General features: G+C 42.5%; 1 protein-coding gene across 3 annotated transcripts in view; it reads left to right on the forward strand.

Moving 5' to 3' along the window:
• ASTN2 (astrotactin 2) overlaps positions 1-19,275 on the forward strand; it is a 279,279-nt gene that overhangs the window by 166,724 nt on the left and 93,280 nt on the right. For all 3 annotated transcript variants that reach the window (XM_087914557.1, XM_087914558.1, XM_087914556.1), the window contains exons 11-12: positions 8,774-8,924; positions 17,475-17,641. In XM_087914557.1, coding sequence (XP_087770683.1) covers positions 8,774-8,924; positions 17,475-17,641 — 318 coding nt within the window. The remainder of the gene's footprint in view (positions 1-8,773; positions 8,925-17,474; positions 17,642-19,275) is intronic.

Here is a 19,275-nt window from a genome sequence, read left to right on the forward strand (position 1 = left end):
GACCACAACACAGAGTCAACAAATTCTTCCACAACTGCAGCTAGACAGTCCTTGTGATCTGCTGGCTAAAAACCCGTCACTATGGAAAGACCAAGGGGACGCGTGGCTCAGTAGCTAAGACTCTGAGCTTGTTGATCAGAAAGGCCGGCAGTTCAAGTCCCTAGCGCCGCATTACGGAGTGAGCTCCTTTTTCAAGTCCCAGCTTCTGCCAACCTAGCAGTTCAAAAGCATATAAAAAAATGCAAGTATAAAATTAGGGACCCCTTTGGTGGGAAGGCAGCAACCTTCCGTGTGCCTTTAAAGGCATTTAGTCATGCCGGCCATGTGACCACGGAGACGTCTTCGGACAGCGCTGGCTCTTCAGCTTTGTAACAGAGAGGAGCACCGCCCCCTAGAGCTGGAAATGCTGAGCACCTATGTGTGAGAGAAACCTCTACTTTTACCTATGGAAAGACCCCAGGAAAGCAATCTTTCTAAGCACGTAGACGTCTCAAATCAATCATTCATACATGGATATTTTAAGTCAAGAACTCCTACACATAATTTCCCATCTTGAGCTTCTCTGGGATCACTGAGAAATCTATCTTAGTTCCTGCCTGCCTCTTTTTTTGGTGGAGGGTGGGGATCTACCTTATTCCTGGATCCAGCATCTAACATCTCTACGAACACTGGGCCGTATCTAACAAAATGAAATCCAATGTAGAGGAAAGGAAAGTCTGACACTTAGGCAAGAAAAACCAAAAGGACACATATAGACTGGTTGAAACCAGGCTCAATAGCAGGAACTGTGAGAGGGATCTTGGGGTTTTAGTGGACAACCAGCTAAATATGAGCCAGGAGTGTGCAGCAGCAGCCAAAAAAGCTAATGCAATCCTAAGTTGCATTAACAGAGAGATACAGTCAAGATCAAGAGAGGTAATAATACCACTCTATAAAGCCTTAGTAACACCACACCTAGAGTACTGCATCCAGTTTTGGTCACCACACTATAAAAAAGATGTTGAGACTCTAGAAAAAGTACAGAGAAGAGCAACCAGGATGGTTAGGGGACTGGAGACTAAAACATACAAAGAACGGTTACAGGAACTGGGCTTGGCTAGTCTAGTGAAGAGAAGGACTAGGGGAGACATGATAGCAGTCTTCCAATATTTGAGGGGCTGCCACAGAGAGGAGAGGGGTCAAGCTATTTTCTAAAGCACCTGTAGTCCAGACCAGGAATAATGGATGGAAACTGAACAAGGAGAGATTTAACTTGGAAATAAGGAGAAACTTTCTGACAGTGAGAACAATCAACCAATGGAACAGCTTTGCCCTCGGAAGTTGTGGGAGCTCCATCACTTGAGACCTTCAAGAAGAAATTGGACTGCCATTTGTCAGAAATGGTGTAGGGCCTCCTGCTTGGGTGGGGGAGGTTGGACTAGATGACTACAAGGTTCCTTCCAACTCTGATTATCTGTTATCTGCTATCTCAACTGATGGCCAAACAGATGTGGTGAGAGAGAGAGGGCCGACCTTGGTCTCTAGCAGGTTTCTGGGCATCCCCCATAACAACGCCCATATCTGAGAGGGCTCCGTTGACAGTCTGGGAATCGCCATACAGATTGACTGCCCCCATTAGCAGGCCTGGAAAGAAGCCCTGACAATAATGAACAACTCAACCCTTATTTGCTGGCCTATCAGAGAAGTATTCAATCAAAAATGTAATTTCCCCAACGCTCCCATTTAGCATGGCGAGAATATTCCTTCAAAGTTTTAAATAGACTAATTAAGGAGGAAGAAATACAGGGAGGGAAAAATTATTAACAGTATAGTTTTAATAGGAAATTATTGAAGCATATTAATAATGCAATAACCATTTTTCTAGCAGCTGTCTGTTAGTTTGCAGGCCAGGGGTAATTAAATTAGCCACGAAAGGTTATTCAAATTAGGCAACTGAGTTAAAACAAGGAGACTTTTAAGGATTGTGGACTGGGATGGGACAGAGAACACCATGTCCAATATTTTACAGGCAAAAGGATGAAAAAAATATCCGGGAGATAGGTGATGCAAGGAAAATTGCACGGATTATATATATAATTTTATATATATATATAAATTTTTAATTTTATTTTATATCAACAATCCATCTTTCATTTAAACAGTGTGTCATCTGAGTACAAATATCTTGTGCAATAACCATTATAATTAGCACATATTCATTGCTATCATAACACTACTCTATTCTTCCTTCATATACGCATGATATATCTAATTATAATAACAATTCTTAGCATATTTAATTTCTTATCCTCATGTTTACTATTTTTGCTAATCTTCTTAAGATTTTCTAATTTCCATTTATATTCTCCAGCCATCGATTAAAAAGGATTCCCAGACCATATACTATTCAGTTTGTTCCTTTTCTTTCATGGCAAGTGTTAACCTGTTCATTTCTGCACATTCTAATAGAATATATTCTTATCTGTTAGGATCTTTTCATTTTTTCCAATTTTCAAGAAGTATTGGAACCTATTTTCTTTTCTTTTTTTTAAAAAAAAGCTCCCCCTTGCTACTGATAAAGAATACCTCAGGTAGGTTGAAGCAGGAAATATTTACAGGGATTATTTCTGCTGTGAAATCTCTAGCTGATGTTGGGGGAAATTAAGATCCCAACTTGTTAGCGTTTCCTCACCGGTTAAGTCCATCCCCACCTGTGTAATTATCGTGCTCCAGCTAGACTTACACACTGTTTTAAAAGGCCTCCCTCTTTGGGATTGCAAAACTTAGCTTTAGGCTATTAATTAAAAAAAACAGAGGAGAGGATCTGGCATCTCACTTAAAGATGGAGGCTGCTGTGTTGAGTAGGGCAAACCCTTAGAGCTGGAGAAAGCTTGTTTTTAAGGCCGAGGCTGTTAAAACTTTATGGGGTGTGTGGGAGCAGAGACAGAATGAACAGCCCGGCAGAGTTGGAGGGGACCTTGTCAGTCATCCCCCCTCCCCAAATTCCCAGGCACTGAACGTGGCAGCCAAGAAGCTTCCAAGTAAAATATGGATTCCAAGGCTGACACTGGGCTGTTTTTACCCCACCCACCACCACCCTGTCTATTCCAAAATTGTGAGATTTCTAGCAGTTTTCCATCCACCTAATTCGTTATACGACTCTGTTTTTAAAGATCAACGAAGCCCAGCTAATTATTTCCTATATTCAAAATATGTAGAATAGAATATTGTCACTTTGAATGTACACTAATGGGTATACCTTAAAATGAAATTTCATTGCACACAGCTTTCAAAGGGTCACCACTTCCAATGTACACTACATCATCTTCATTTAACAATCCCATAACCCCTTGTGGAGTGGACTCTGGGCAACTGAATGGAGCGGAGTGTTTACAGGCCAGATGCCTTTCCTGTCACCAATGCGGAGTTTTGTTCAGCAGATATATTCTCATGGTGCCCAGAGAGAGAAATATCTGCCTCTACCTGGGATCGAACTCACAGCCTCCTGATTGTGAGGCGAGAGCTCCACTTCTAGGCCACCGCACCATTCCTCCTCCTCCTCCAATGTGCACTACATGAAGATGACAAAATAAATAAATAAATACAAAATTATGCATATACCCACATCTATTATATGATGCAGAGAAAGAACACAGCCTAGTATGGATATATACATGCACATGGCGAGATAAAGGAATCTTGCTAGTTTACCAGATGGATGGCACAAGGAACAAAGCTGTTACAGAATCTGGAAGTCCTTCTACTTTGAAGCCTCCTCCCAGTTGGGAGCAATAAATACAGACCAGACCGTGAAGGGAGTGTGTGGGGTTTCTAACAATGCTTCGAGTGCTAAGCACATAGCGCTTATAAGCAGCATCCTGAATAACGGGAAGGGAGCTTCCTGTAATTTTCTCTGCTGTCCTCGCCACTCTCTGTAGGGACTTTCTATCTGAGGTGCTGGTGCCATTAAACCAAACATAATGCAATCGTGCCTCTGTAAAAATTGGCCAGGATAGAAGGAGAAAGATGTGCTCCCCTCATCCAACACAGGATGGGAAGATTTCCTGTTTTTCAAATAACAGAAAATTGCACAAGTGATCATTAATATCTCTTAATATGACTTATGGTGTCAAAGCCCCCAGTACATATTTCCAACCTAAGCCAAGGACAAAGGTTTGCAATCCTGTATAATTTTTAGCAGAAAAATATACTGCATAAATGTTCTGATCTTTAAAAGTTCAGACTGCAAACACAAAATGGCTTCAGTTCAGCTCTTTATATTCTCAGGTGTATGGGCCAAATTTCCATATATAACAGGTAAGGTGAGCAAATTAGGAAGTGTAGTGTTTTAACAACATTATATGTTCTAGAAAAATATTAAATTATTCTTCCATTGGGATTCTGGAGTATGAAGCATCCCTAAATTACAAACAAACCCTCCACCTTTTAAACTATTTTAATTTTTAAGCTAATGATAGTTCAATTACTAGAAAACTGCTGTCAGTTGCTGCAGACTGTTAGATGTTAAATGAGCTCAAGTTGTTGGTTGGGTTTCTTTCTTTTTTTGCTGCTTCTATTAATAATTTTGGTTATTAATACATTTGCAAACGTGTTGTGGCACGAAGGGAAGATTTGTCGGAAAATTTCAGAACGCTGGCTTGGGTGGAAGCACTGAACTGAAGCGGGTTGAAAGGAAACAGATGTTTTCTAAACGTGGAATCTTTCTCAGGATTAGAAATGGAGAAGGTTGCGCATGGCTATATTTAGAGGTGCCACATCGGTCTAATTTGGGGTGCACGCCATTTATACTTTTGTATCTTCTGAAGCTCATTTCCATGTTCCGATTTTAATCTGCATTAAAGGCCAAGCAAGGAATGGGTATCCAGACGCCTGTTTGTATCAAGCTGTGCAATTTAGAATGTTTATTATCCGGCGCATCCATTTGCTCGACATATGCGACTACACAGAGATAGGAGTGGTGCGGTGTCCTGGAAGTGGAGCTCTCGCCTCACAATCAGGAGGCTGTGAGTTCGATGCTAGGTAGAGGCAGATATTTCTCTCTCTGGGCACAATGAGAATATACCTGCTGAACAAAACTCCATACTGGTGACAGAAAGAGCATCCGGCCATTAAACACTCCGCTCCATTCAGTTAGCTAAGACTCCACCCGGCAAGTGATTATGCAGTTGTTAAATGAAGATGATGGTGTGACTAAACATAGATTGCATCAGGAAAAAAACACGAAGGATGATGGATAGGATCCTCGTGTTCAATTTGGTGTTTATCTCAGAAGGACGGAATGATTCCTATGGATAGTCCTCTCCTTATCGCCATTCATTTAATGACCATTCCAAGTTACAACGCTGCTGGAAAAAATGACTTAAGGCCATTTTTCACACTTACGATGCTTGCAGCATCCCCCACAGTCACGTGATCAAAATTCGGACGCTTGGCAACTGATTCATATTTGCGACGGCTTGCGGTGTTCCAGGGGGCCATGTGATCCGCTTTTGTGACCTTCTGACAAGCAACGGGGAAGCCAGATTCACCTAACCACCACCTTAACTACAGTGATTCACTTAACAAACAGGGCAAGAAAACGGGGCAAAACTCACTTGACAAATGTCTCGCTCAGCAACATGACGTTTGGCTCAATTGTGATCCTATGTTGAGGACTACCTGGGCTGCAGCTGACAACGCAGGCTGGGTGTTTGCGATATTTAAAGCCTCATGCGAAACACTCTAATTTTGGAAGCCTGTTCTAATCTTAGGACAGTTCTGTCACAATCCTTCGGCACGCCAATCATTTCTTGTGAAGCGCCTTCCATTTCTCTTTTCTGACGCTTCACTATTGTTCTGCCATAGGAAAGGGATCCAGAATTTTCCAGCGCTAAATGGGGTCAAGTTGGAGGGAAGACTGAAAAAGCTGCCTCTCCAACTAAACCCTGGCTATAGCTGTCAACCGACATAAGGCTTATTTAATTTAATGGTTCGCCACATGGAGGATAACTGGGCCACATAGATGGGTGAGCTGAATCGCAACTCATCCAGCTGTTTGATTCTTGAGTAATTATACCTGTTTCTCTCACGGGAGGTGCCATTTGCGAAAGCCTTCCAGATTTTCCGTTGACGTGACTTCCATTTCTCACTGGAACAGTTTGATCTATGGCGCCATGAAAAATTCCATCACTCCTTCAAAAGCCGTGTTGTGTTATGGGGTTTTTCTACATTGTCAGAGGTCGCATGGCTTAGTCTTTACCTAGCACCAGTTTGAATCTGGGTCTTTTAAAGATGAGACAGGTTTACGTTTCCTGGCAGTTAAAAGAAAGCTTTTGTGTCAAGTTCCAGAAAAAAAAAAAGAAGGGAGGGAGGGAAAGGAAGGAAAGGAAAGGAGGAGGAGAGATGGGAGAGGAGGGGAAAGAAAAGAAAGGAGGAAGGGAAGGGAAAATAGGAAAGGAAAGGAAGGAGGGAAGAGAAGGAAAGGAAGAAGGAAAGGAAAGGGAAGGAAAGGGAAGGAAGAAGGAAAGGAAAGGAAAGGGAAGGGAAGGGAAGGGAAGGAAGGGAAGGGAAGGAAGAAGAAAGGGAAGGAAGGAAAGGAAGAAGGGAAGGGGAAAGGAAAGGAAGAAGGAAAGGAAAGGAAGAAGAAAGGGAAGGAAGGAAAGAAAGAAGGTAAGGGGAAAGGAAAGGAAGAAGGGAAGGGAAGGGAAGGAAGAAGAAAGGGAAGGAAGGAAAGGAAGAAGGGAAGGGGAAAGGAAAGGAAGAAGGAAAGGGAAGGAAGAAAGGAAGGGAAGGAAGAAAGGAAGGGAAGAAAAGGAAAGTTCTTTTAAGTACATGTCTTTCTTATTCTGCACCTATAGACAGATTCTTGCCAAACCAAAGCAGCTTACTACCTATGTGAAGCCCTTTGGGGGGGATTATTAGGGAGGAGCCAACTTCACCCTCTTTCTCTCACACAATCTATCTAAACTGAGTGGTCTCGTACTCAGCCTCTCCCTCCTGGGAATCCGGACCATATTCCATCACATTTGATCCTCGCTGTTCCCCATCTATCCTTCTCGCTGCAATCTACCACTTTTCTGTTTGTCTGTGGGGTTTAGCCTAATTTGCTGCCGTGCGTTCGAGAGGTTTCCATGGAACTGCACAGCGGTAATGGAAAAAAAAAAAGGAAGCTAACATTGAAGTGGCAGCTCAGGGCAGCATGGGTGACTTGAAACCATAAGACCCTGGAGGGGCACGAAGTTGGGAAAATCCCAACGGAGGCACTTACCGAATTTTTCAGACCCATCCTTGTAATCCCTAGGAAATACTCTTCCACCTTAACAATGGTCTTTCTGTTGGAAAACGCCTTTGACGCAAACCATATCAGCACAGTACAAAATTATCGTAGCTCTGCTTCTCTCTCTTTCATTTTTTTTAATGGTTTCCCCCTTTTTATATACTTTCTTGCAGCTGTCTTGTACCCCAAAGCTGCCTTCGCTTTTCTCTCCTTCACAATCAGTACCTCTCTGCATGTCTTCCACGGAATGGTTGGAGAGGGTTATTTTATTGATCCATTATTATTTTTTTGCTGTTTATTTCCTTAAGTGGAAAAAGGAAAAAACAAAACTAAAAACTAAAACATCCTTATCTGTGCCAAGGGAAAAAGAAATCAGCCAGCTTTCTTTAATCTCGCACTCAAGTTCCAGTAATAAGGCTGATAGATATGAAATCACTCACAGTGTCGGGGGAAAAAAAAACCCTTTAGGATGGTCTCCACAAATGCACTTGTAAAACATTCCTGTCTTGCTTTTAAGTTGCCATAAACAGGGAGAGGGTGGGAATCTGAAGGAGCAGTAGGCAGTTTAAAACCAGAAGTACATTCCGTGCTTATCTTACAAAGATTGTAGCTAGGTTACCAGATCTTCTCCACCCGTGAAAATCCTTCATTAGAGAACGTGATTTAATTAGGGAAATTGCCAGAAACCTGACAGGACTGTAGCAGATGCTAGACAGTCATCAGGGAAAAAGGACTATAACATCTTCTTCTCTATATATCAACCTTCATATCAGCATTCCAACTAACCAACTCCAACCCAATAAACTTCAAGTCAAGCGTTTCCTCAAAGTTGGGATAGAATGGAATGGAATGGAGTGGAGTGGAAGATAATATAGAATGGGATGGGATGGAGATCAGATAGGAATAAAATGGGATGGGATGGGATGGAATGGAAGATAATATAGAATAGAATGGAATGGACATTAGATAGGATTAAAATGGAACGGGATGAAAGATAAAATAGAACAGAACAGAACAGTATATAATTCTTTATTGGCCAAATGTGATTGTACACACAAGGAATTTTTCCTTTGATTGCATCAAGAATTTGGAGGTACCCCACAGAAATTAGAATTGTCTTCGGCTGCTTGGAAATAGGACACTTCTCTGCTTTTATTTGGAAATCATTTTTCTGAAGTCATGATTAAAATACATTGATTGTTTTAATTGATCTTGCTCCACTTAAGAAACCCTTTGCTAAGGTTATGCATAAGAAAATACATTGAAAGAGACTTCTAATTTGAATTGTTGTCAGGAAAGAACAGAGGAAGGCAGTTACTAAAGAGGGGAAATCGTTAAATAATGGAGTGAGTGGAAGAGAAAGAGGGAATTAATCTGACTTTGGCTTAATTGCATTAAGTATCAAGGCCAGAGATCGAGCCGAAGGAATTTGTGGAAGAATTTAAAGGAAATATAAAGGATGGTCATTGTTTTGCCTTTGAGTTGAGCTGGCTTGAATGTACCTTTTCTTTCTTCAAGGGAAGAAGCAATGTTGTCAACTTACTTTGAGACCATCAATGACCTACTCTCATCCTTTGGACCGGTTCGGGATTGTTCTCACAATAACGGAGGCTGTACCCGCAATTTCAAATGTGTATCAGACCGTCAAGTGGACTCAACTGGTTGTGTGGTAGGTACAACTTTTGACACCAGGGAAGGTGGATGCCTTGGATTGGGTTTGGAAAGTCTGGGGATGTAGACCTGTTCTTCATCTGCAGATCCTTGAAGGAGACATAATCTTCTCCTGGGATTATGCAATTGCACTCTGTCTGTCTGTCTGTCTGTCTCTCTCTCTCTCTTTTTCTTCTTCCTCCTCTTCCTCCTCCCCTCCTCCTCCTCTCTCTCTCTCTTTCTGTCTCTCTCTCTTTCTCTTTTTCAGCTTGTGCTTATTGTATCATTTTTGGGGAATCCAAGCCATGGTATTCAAAACCCATCTTCTCTTCTGATTCTACTGAAATGGCTGTTATGCTTCCAGGTTTATCTCCCTCTAAATATAAACCTTTGCTTTTCTTTTTTTTTCACACAGCATGTGAGGTCATTGTATTAATTTACTTGAGCGAAAACAAACGATTCATTTGGGATATCATATACCTTGCAGTATTTCATTCCTCCTCCTCCTCTTCCTTCCTTTCCATCTCCTCCTCCTTCTCCTCCTCTTCCTCCATCTCCTCCTCCTCCTCCTCCACCACCTGCACATAGATGCTAGCTGCCATACAACAAAAGCATTGATTATAAACAGCTGTTGTGCTGCACCAAAACAGTCAGCTTTATATCTATTTCCTCTTTTATATCTTTATCACCTGGCTATCTATTTGGCATCTTTTTTCAGACAAAAGCCACATGAACATGCTGACTTAAAGATGTGGCCAAAAAGGCTGCATTGGCAGTGAGCCATGCTGTAACAACAGTCTGCTAGTGTTAGAAGAAACCCAGATTTCCAAGCAGGAAATTTTTCAGGCAGGGGAGAACCATTGTTCACCTTCCAGATGTAGAACCTGCATCCTTTTGTAGTCTTTATGCCAAACATCTTTCATCATTGGCCACTCTGATTTGGGCTGAATCAACGAGGAAAGTGAGCACCGACAAGGACTTCACATCTTTTGATTAAATTCCAGACAATATGGACAAACTTGGCTGACCAGTAAGGAGAAGATCAGAGAAGGGAAGGGGAAAAAAAGACCATCATTAATGGCTAAACCCTTTTAGAGAAGATATTGCTATTCTAAAAGGCCTCATTTGGAAGCCGAAGGAAGGATCATTGTCAAATTGTAAATCGGGGGGCAGCTCTGATGCTAAATATCTATCATGGAAACCCAACTATTTGTTTATTTGCTTACATGCAAGTTGTCCTCAATTTAATAGATTAACAGAGTTGGAAGGGACCTTCTAGGTCACCTAGTCCAACCCCCCACCCAAGCAGGAGACCCTATACCATTTCTGACAGATGGCAGTCCAATCTCTTCTTGAAAGCTTCCAGGGATGAAACTTCAACAACTTCCAAAGGCAACTTCTGTTCCATGGGTTGATTATTCTCACGGTCAGGAAATTCCTCCTTATTTCTAGGTTTGATCTCTCCTTGACCAGTTTCCACCCATTATTCCTTGTCTGACCTTTGGGTGCCTTGGAGAATAGCTTGATCCCTTCCTCCTCTCTGTGGCAGCCCCTCTAGTATTGGAAGACTGCTGTCCTGTCTCCTCTGGTCCTTCTCTTCACTAGCCTAGCCATGCCCAGTTCCTTTAGCGACTGTTTGAAGTTAAAGTTTCAAACGTTGTAATTTTGAAATTACAATGCCATTGAACAAAGCCACTTATGACCATTTTTGTCACGTGATGGTTGGAGCATTCCCCATGGTCAGGTGATCAAAATTCTGGACACTACGCCACTGGTTCATATTTATGACGGTTGCAGCCAAGTCAACGGGGCAAGCCGGAGTCACTTAACAACCGTGTGACAAACTTAACAACTGCAACGATTCCCAGAATCACCACGGCAAGCAAAGTTGGAAAAGTTGGAGCACCATTTCACTTTGCAAGAGAAATTTTGGGCCCCGATCGCAGTCCTCTAAGTCGAGAACTACCTGCCTTTATTTTATCGAGCAGGAAGACAGGATGGCTCTTTGTGCATAAATAAAAAGAAAAGTTTGCCTGGATGCAACAACAACAACGGAAATATTTAATTACAGCCGGAGAGGATTTGTTCGTCTGTGGAATCATTCCTGTTCTCTGCACAGGAGTTAGCACTGGGAGTTGTTTAGAAAGAGTCTGGGTGTTTAAGCTTAGAAGAGAAACACATTTGAACATCTGTGCAAGGAATAGTAATGGAAGTTTCTTGCAAAGGGAAAGGAAAGGGGGAAGGTAAGACAGGGGGATAAGAAGGAGGGGTGGTGGAAGAGAAAGTTTATGCTGCTTACTGTGGTGAACTTGCTTTTTTCTTTTTGTTTTTTTGGTGAGAAAACAGGAAAAGTTTCAGTGTAAAAGCTGATAATGAGAGCACAGGGGACCAGATAAAACAATTCCCGGAGTGTTTCTTGCTGGAAATGTTATTTTGGGCCTCTTGGTTTGCATGCATGCCCTCTCTTCGACGTATGATTTCTCAAACGCTGCAGAAATATTTAAAACGGAGCAGAGTCTTCATGGCACATGCAAAGCAACCCTGCCCAGTGTCGAATCCAGTACAAGTCTTTTGGTGCTACAGTGAGCCTAGGGTTGAAGCTGGAGCAGAAATCCTTGAAGAGGAGAAGATGACCAACGTACAATCCGGTCATCGTCCTTAGGTGCTTCTCTTTTTCTTGTCTGAGAGGGTAACAGGTTCTCCTGCTGGAGCAGGGGGGTGGGCTAGAAGACCTCCAAGGTCCCTTCCAGTTTCTATTCTAATTCTAATTCTAGCCCAGCCCATCCTATCCTATCGTATCCCTTGTTCTATTCTATTCTATTCTATTCTATTCTATTCTATTCTATTCTATTCTATTCTATTCTACTCTACTCTACTCTACTCTACTCTACTCTACTCTACTCTACTCCATTCCAATTCCTATATTCTATTCTATTCTATTCTATTCTATTCTATTCTATTCTATTCTATTCTATTCCATTCCATTCCATTCCATTCCATTCCCTTCCCTTCCAATCCATTCCAATATTTCTATTCTATTCTTTTTCACTCCAATATTTCTATTCTATTCTATTCTATTCTATTCTATTCTATTCTATTCTATTCTATTCTATTCTATTCTATTCTATTCTATTCTATTCCATTCCATTCCATTCCATTCCATTCCATTCTTTTCTGATAAATTGGAAGGTGGAAAGTTAGGGAGGCTGCAGAAAACGGAAGAAACTTTCAGCTTCATTTCAACCAGATATCTTCACGTCATCATTGAAATAAGTTTGAGAAGACTTTTGAAAGACTCCAAGAAGGAACAGGCAGCGAAGGGGGAGGTAGCAAAGGGAAAAAAATCGACTATCTTTTGTGATGTGGGAATACTGGTAGTCCTTGGCTTACAAAAAGTTCATTTAGTGACCATTCAAGGCTACAACGGCATTGAAGAAAAAGTGACTTATGACTGTTTTCCAGACTTTCCGTCCATTGCATCCTCCCTCTTGGTCAATTTGACCAAACTGACTCCAATTTATGACGGTGTCCCTGGAGTCACCTGATCCCCTTTTGCGACTTTCTGACAAGTGGAAGGTAGACTCACTTAATGACTGGGCTACTCACTGACCAGTCACAGCGATTGCCTAAACGACGGTGCCAAGAAAGTTCCGTCAAATGGGAAGAAGCTCACTTCAACCAATGTCTGACTTAGCCACAAGAAATTTGGCTCAATTATGGTCGTAAGTCGAAGACTCCCTATATCACATGTGCTCCTCAGGTTTTCAGTGACTTTTTAAGTTTGGAACAGACCCAAATAACCACAGCAGTCCCCGCTGACGAAGGCAACTGAGAGACAAACGGTTGGGAAAAACTGCAGGGTTTTTTTTTTCGGTCACCCCACTCAATTGCCTAGTTGCTATTGTTCTTGATGGATCTACCCAAGCGTTACTACTCAGCTTGTGGCGCCTGTTAGGAATCTGCCTGCCAGTTTCTGAAACTCAGCTGCTAGCCTGCTAGTCCGTGTTCATCCAGGGAAGGTGTTTTTTATAGACAATGGAGCTAATTTATAGTAGTAGCAGATGTTACGGCTCGACACCAAATGATACCAAAGAGAGGTATTTTTATCAGGATTTTCAGGAGCTTTTAAACAGATTGTCTGGGTCTGGATGGAGAGGGACGCCATTGTTTTCTTTCTTTGACAAAGAGCTTTCCCTTTGTCCTTTTCATAATTTCTGCACGATGTTACTATGGTTTTGCCCTCGTTGTCATTCAGATGGGTTTGTTCACTCCCTTTTTAATTTCCAGGTGTTTCAGGAGTGCCAAAACCATCACCCCTAGAGTACTGCATCCAGTTTTGGTCACCACACTATAAAAAAGATGTTGAGATTCTAGAAAGAGTGAAGAGAAGAGCAACCAGGATAATTAGGGGACTGGAGGCTAACGCATGTGAAGAATGGTTGCAGCATCTGGGCCTGGCTAGTCTAGGGAAGAGAAGGACCAGGGGAGACAGGATAGCAGTCTTCCAATATTTGAAGGGTTGCCCAAGAGAGGAAGGGGTCAAGCTATTTTCCAAGGCACCCAAAGGCCAGACAAGGAGCAATGGATACACCTGAGCGCTGGCTGATGCAATCTTCCCAGGCCTTGTGGTGAGATGGATAGAGGGCTTTGTTATGTAGAATACTCTGCCCCAGGCCTTAATGGCCTGCCCATTAACAAAAGTGGGGGGGGGAGCTTCTGCCTCTCTAAGATTCTACTTCCCTTTTAGGGGAAATATTCTGCCTTTTAATATTTTCTAGGATATTTCATTTTTCTAGGAGAGGGGTGGGTGCTAACGTCCTACAATTCCATTCCAGTTTTTTTTTTTTTCTGGATTAATAAGAAAAAGAGCTAAGCTCAATAGAAAAAAAAAGACAGAGAGAGAAGAAGGGAGGAAAAAAAAAACCTTTTAAGCAATTTATTTCATTTATTTCCCTGAAATGTTTGGAAACAGCACCTGTAATCAAGCATTTCCAAGTCTTCGGAAAGTAGGAAGTGCATCCGATGACGTTGTTGCCATTAATGGAAATTAGTTTTGTTTTTGGCGGGGAAGAAAAAAACAAGAAAAATGACGGAGAACAATGGGGATGTTTGTGTTTCTGAGCAAACGGCCTTGCCATTTTTTTGCATTTTGTTCCTTTGATCTTGGTTTCAAAGGCCCTTGAAGAGTCCATTTGCAACATTTTTGATTGTAGCCAAATGAGCCTCAGACCTTCTGATGGATGTGTTGCAGGAACATATTAGAGAAGCTCCAGTGGACCTCAAGGAGATGCTTTCTGCATCACTTGCAAAGACCCAAGAATGACTTTTCTTGATGTTTCTTCAGCCTGCCGGCTTTAACATCCCAGCTTCCTCAGCTCAGTTTGATAGTTTGCAGAAATAAATGATCCACAACTGACTATCTTTCCTTGATACCAATCAGCCAGCCAGCCAACCAACCAGTCAACCAGAGAAAGTTTCCTGCGGGGCTGCCTTGACAGAGAACACTTCACCTGCGATTATCTTGGAAGAATTATTGGCTGAGTACAATATTGATTTTTTAATAATTTCTAGTCCTCTCCTAGTTTGATGTCACTAGAGAGGCAGATCACAAATTGAACCGCCGCTGAATTGCTGCAGGATTGATTAAAACTCACAGTAATTATTGCTTCTCGGCCATTCGAGGCAGGCTGATCAATCCTAGCACACAACCGATCGGATTCTATCGGTAGCCTTGGGAAATGGGTATTAACAGGTTAGCTTTCCACCAGCCCTGAAGGAGAAATGTGTAGGAACAACCAACGAAGTCACAGAGATCATTCGTAGGGTTGCCATTATCTTCCCAAGAAAGGACGCTTAAAACTGAAGAAGACAAAGTATGGATAGCATGATGCCACCAAGTCCTACTCCATCTGATATAGATGGGTGGATGGATGGATGAAAGGATGGATGAAAGGATGGATGGGTGAGTAGAAGGATGGAAGGATGGATGTATGGATGGGTAGACGGGTGGGTGGGTGGAAGGAAGGATGGATGGATGGGTAGATGGATGGAAGGAAGGATGGATGGATGGAAGGATGGATGGGTAGATGGATGGAAGGATGGATGGATGGGTAGATGGATGGAAGGATGGATGGGTGAGTGGGTGGGTAGATGGATGGATGGATGGATGGATGGAAGGATGGATGGGTAGATGGATGAGTGGGTAGGTGAATGGATGGATGAATGGAAGGATGGGTGGGTGGGTGGATGGATGGATGGACATAGATAAATGGATGGATGGATGGATGGACGGACAGACGGACAGACAGATGGATGGCACAGCTTGCCTCCAGAAGTTGTGGGTGCTCCATCACTGGAGGTTTTTAAGAAGACATCGGACAACCCATTTGTCTGAAATGGCATAGAGTTTCCTGCTTGAGCAGGGAGCTAGACTAGAAGACCTCCAAGGTCCCTTCCAACTTTTAAGGCAAAGTCATTGGAGTCGAGTTCACGGTTCTAGAAGAAAAATCGCTTGATCTGCTCCCCACACATTTCTAACCCATATACTCCGCGAGGTCAGCGTTCCTTCAAACTTTTTCTCCCCTCTCTCTTGGCATCCCACCTCCTTTGAGCCAGAAGATGAAGAACTTGCAATTAGAGACTGCCCGGTTTGGAACCGGGAAACAGTTCTGCCGATATTAAGTTAATCACGATGATCCAGGGTTTATTTAACCCATAAATACATCATGGCAAGCCTTGAAATCACGCCAGGAACTTTGCCCGGCCAGATCCGGTTGTGATTTACGATGGGGTTGGCGGGTCTTTGGGATTCTCAGTTCTGGTTCAGAAGGCAGAGGACAAGGTTGGGATTTCCAATGAGTTGTTGGCAGAAGTACAAAGAACAATAACAATAAATTACATTTAGATGCTTGCCTGCCTCCCGGCGACTTTAGTTCATATGTTCTGTGCAAACATTTTTTTAAAAAAAACAACAACACAAACTTGGAAGGAGCTGGAAGACAGCAATGGTCAAATATCCAGCGGTCAGACGCTGCAAATATGTAAATGTGTTTGTCAATTATTATTATTTAAAATGTGTTTCTTTTCCAGCTTGGCTTTGCATTTGTAACTTGCCTTCTCGCAGCTCTGAGCTAGCTGGGATTTTTGTTCCTATTCAGGAACCCCGTCAGGCATTTGCTGGAACTGTGGGTCAGCCCCATTTGTAACCTTCTTCCTATCATCCAAAGAGAGTGGTCTGTTTTTCCCCTCTTTCCATTCCCCTCCACGCCCCTTCCTCTTTCCACAGGTTTCAGAGAAGTAAATAATAGGAGGGGTTGCAAGGGAAGATAAGAGTTCTGCTTAATAAGGGAGGGCATTGATGAATGCCCACTTTAACCACTCAGTATTGGAAAATGCTTGCTGGGAAACTAAAATTAAAAACCGCTGTCCAATTTTTCGGCTGGGAATAAATGCATTAAGGGCTCTTCTAAGAGAGGCCGGGCTCCCTGGTTAGAACATGAGAACAGCTCTATTTGAATCCCAACATCTTGGGCGTCTGTCGCAATGTACATTGCGGCAGCCGCACCGTTTTTACGTTGTGGGGCGGCTACAATGTAGAAAAAAGATACTGAGACTCTGGAAAGAGTGCAGAGAAGTGCAATAAAGATGATTAAGGGACAAGAGGATAAAAAATACAAAGAATGGTTGCAGGAATTGGGCATGTCTAGTCTAGTGAAAAGAAGGACTAAGGATGGCATGATAGCAGTCTTCCAATATCTCAGGGGCTACCCTAAAGAAGAGGGAGTCAAGCTATTCTCCAAAGCACTTGAAGGAAGAACAAGAATGAGCACACAATCGTGCCTACCGTCCCTATCCTATTGTCCCCAATTATTAGTTCCTATTTCTTGTATTTAAACTTATGTTTATTCTTGTTTCTGTTATATTGTAAGCTTTTGACAAATAAAACAAACAAATAGAATAGAATAGAATAGAATAGAATAGAATAGAATAGAATAGAATAGAATAGAATAGAATAGAATAGAATAGAATAGAATAGGAATTCTTTATTGGCCAAGTGTGGTTGGACACACAAGGAATTTGTCTTGGTGCAAATGCTCTGATTGGTGCATGGGTGATCCCTGTGGCTTCTGTTGTGCTGAAGAGTTCTGTAAAAGTGTGGAAAACCCCAGGAATCACCCAAAGTTGGTCCAAATCAAAGAATGGGAGTCCTTGGTGCTTTCTGAGCTTGGTTGTTTTCTTACAGACATTTCATTACACAAACTGATGAAACGCCTAACAAAGAAACAACCAATCTCAGACAGCACCAAGCATCCCTCCCTCCCTCCATTTTAATCCTGATCTAGAAATATTCTCCTTTGTTGGTACTAAATCAAGAACCTTCCACAAAAATGAAGTCTCGGAAGATGAACCACATTGTTGTGTTCTGAATTTTCTTGCAGGTCCACCAACGATCGTTGTCCCCCCTTGGCCAGTATTTTGCACCCTTCCCACATCAGCAGACACCATGGTAGCCCAACGCGATGGTCTCCCACCTCACCTAAATTATCCTTTCCTTCTCTTCTTCCTGCAGTGCCCTGAGGACCTGAGACCCATGAAAGATGGGACCGGCTGCTACGACTACTCAAAGGGGATTGATTGCTCAGACGGCTTCAATGGTGGTTGCGAGCAGCTGTGCCTTCAACAAACTCTCCCTCTCCTGTGGGACCCAACCTCCAGCACCATCCACATGTTCTGTGGGTAAGAAAGAGGGGCTAATGTTCTAAAGGCTACCAGGTCACCCCTTTTCATCAAACTAGACGTACCCAATTCCTGCAACTGTTCTTCATATGTTTTAGCCTCCAATCCCCTAATTTTCTTGGTTGCTCTTCTCTGTTCTCTTTCCAGAGTCTCAACATCTTTTTTGTAATGTGGCAACCAAAACTGGATGCACTATTCCAGATGTGGTCTTACCAAAGCAATAGCAACACTTCACATAATCTTGTATCATCCTCCTCCTCCTCCTCCTCCTCCTCCTCCTCCTCCTCCTCCTCCTCCTTCTTCTTCTTCTTCTTCTTCGTGCTGTTGAGTTTTGTCCAAACCAGACCCTTAGATTTTGATGTTCTTCTTCTGCCTGGACCTTGTTTGCCTTCAATCTTTCCTTGGAGGACTAAGTGAAGTATGCCATATTTTTCTGGGTGTCACATCACATGACCAAAATATTCTAACTTTCACTTTTTTATGGTTTTGATGAGTGACTTATCACCTCTTCATTTCTGATTTTGTCATCCCTCTGTTTCTCAAAGACTTTCTCCAAGAAAACCTGACAGCCTCACGTTTAACCTCCCCTAGTTAAATATTTTTGGAAGGCAGATCTGTCTCTGTCTCTGTATAGAACTTGATTCTATACTTCTGTTAATGTAGGCAGGGAAGGCATATGTCTCAGGAAGTATTTTGTAAACATGGGTCCATGTTTCCATGAGGCTTCCACATTCTTCGCACGACATGCACCCTGCTCACACATTCACTAATAAGGGATATTTCTCACCTTCAAGAGCTCTTGTGTTTTGTTCAATACTGTTCTCTTGGACACAGCTATGCCAATATACTTCCTTTCCCTGCATTTCCTCCTCCGGTTTATTTGCTGCTTCAGTTCCTGGCAAAATCTAGCACCTCCACTTCATTTTTGACCTTCAGCAAAACGCGAAGGGTACTTTTCTGCACCAGAGAAGCACTTCCTTAAAAGCGACGCCATGAAACATCTGTCAAATCCTGACACCACCAGGTGCGCAGGTGGCAGCAATTTTGTTGTGTTGCAGCCCTTCGCGGCGGTTCCCTGGGGTGTTGGGTTCACCACTTCCTGGTTTTGTGTGAATTGTTTTACAGCTCAGGGAAAAAGGGAGATAGAGAGGAAAATGCATCAAGTAGGGCCCTATTTTTCAAAACCTCAGAGTATTTCTTATTCTACCTAAATTGCCAGAGGGACTTTCTGCACCCTAGACCTGGGTCTTGTTTTAATTTATTTTTGTGCTGAGGAAAAAGAAAAGGCAACTGAGTTTAATATTTATTTAATTAACATATAACCAGTGGCAAGAAGGCACAGTCAATGGAGGGAGGGGAAATGGAGAACATCTAAGCAAGTAGTACGTGCTCTCAGACCTGTCCTGTTGTCATTTGATTACCTATAGTGAGTATGTCGGTCCTGCCTCAACTTGTACCTTTAAGTAAGAACCATCCTTGACTCCATCGGTTGATAAAGGTATAGTTTACTAAAGGGCAAGTGGATTACAATAAAGCAAAGCCAGAACTGAAGTTTGCATGCCAAATCCCTAGGTGTAACTGTCCCCCTTCTAGGCACTTCCTGTTGTTGATTCCCCCTCTATAGATAGATAGAA

The sequence above is a fragment of the Pseudonaja textilis genome, chromosome 17, assembly GCF_049901715.1.
Source record: "Pseudonaja textilis isolate UNSWEBS1 chromosome 17, rPseTex1.2, whole genome shotgun sequence".
NCBI lineage: Eukaryota > Metazoa > Chordata > Lepidosauria > Squamata > Elapidae > Pseudonaja > Pseudonaja textilis.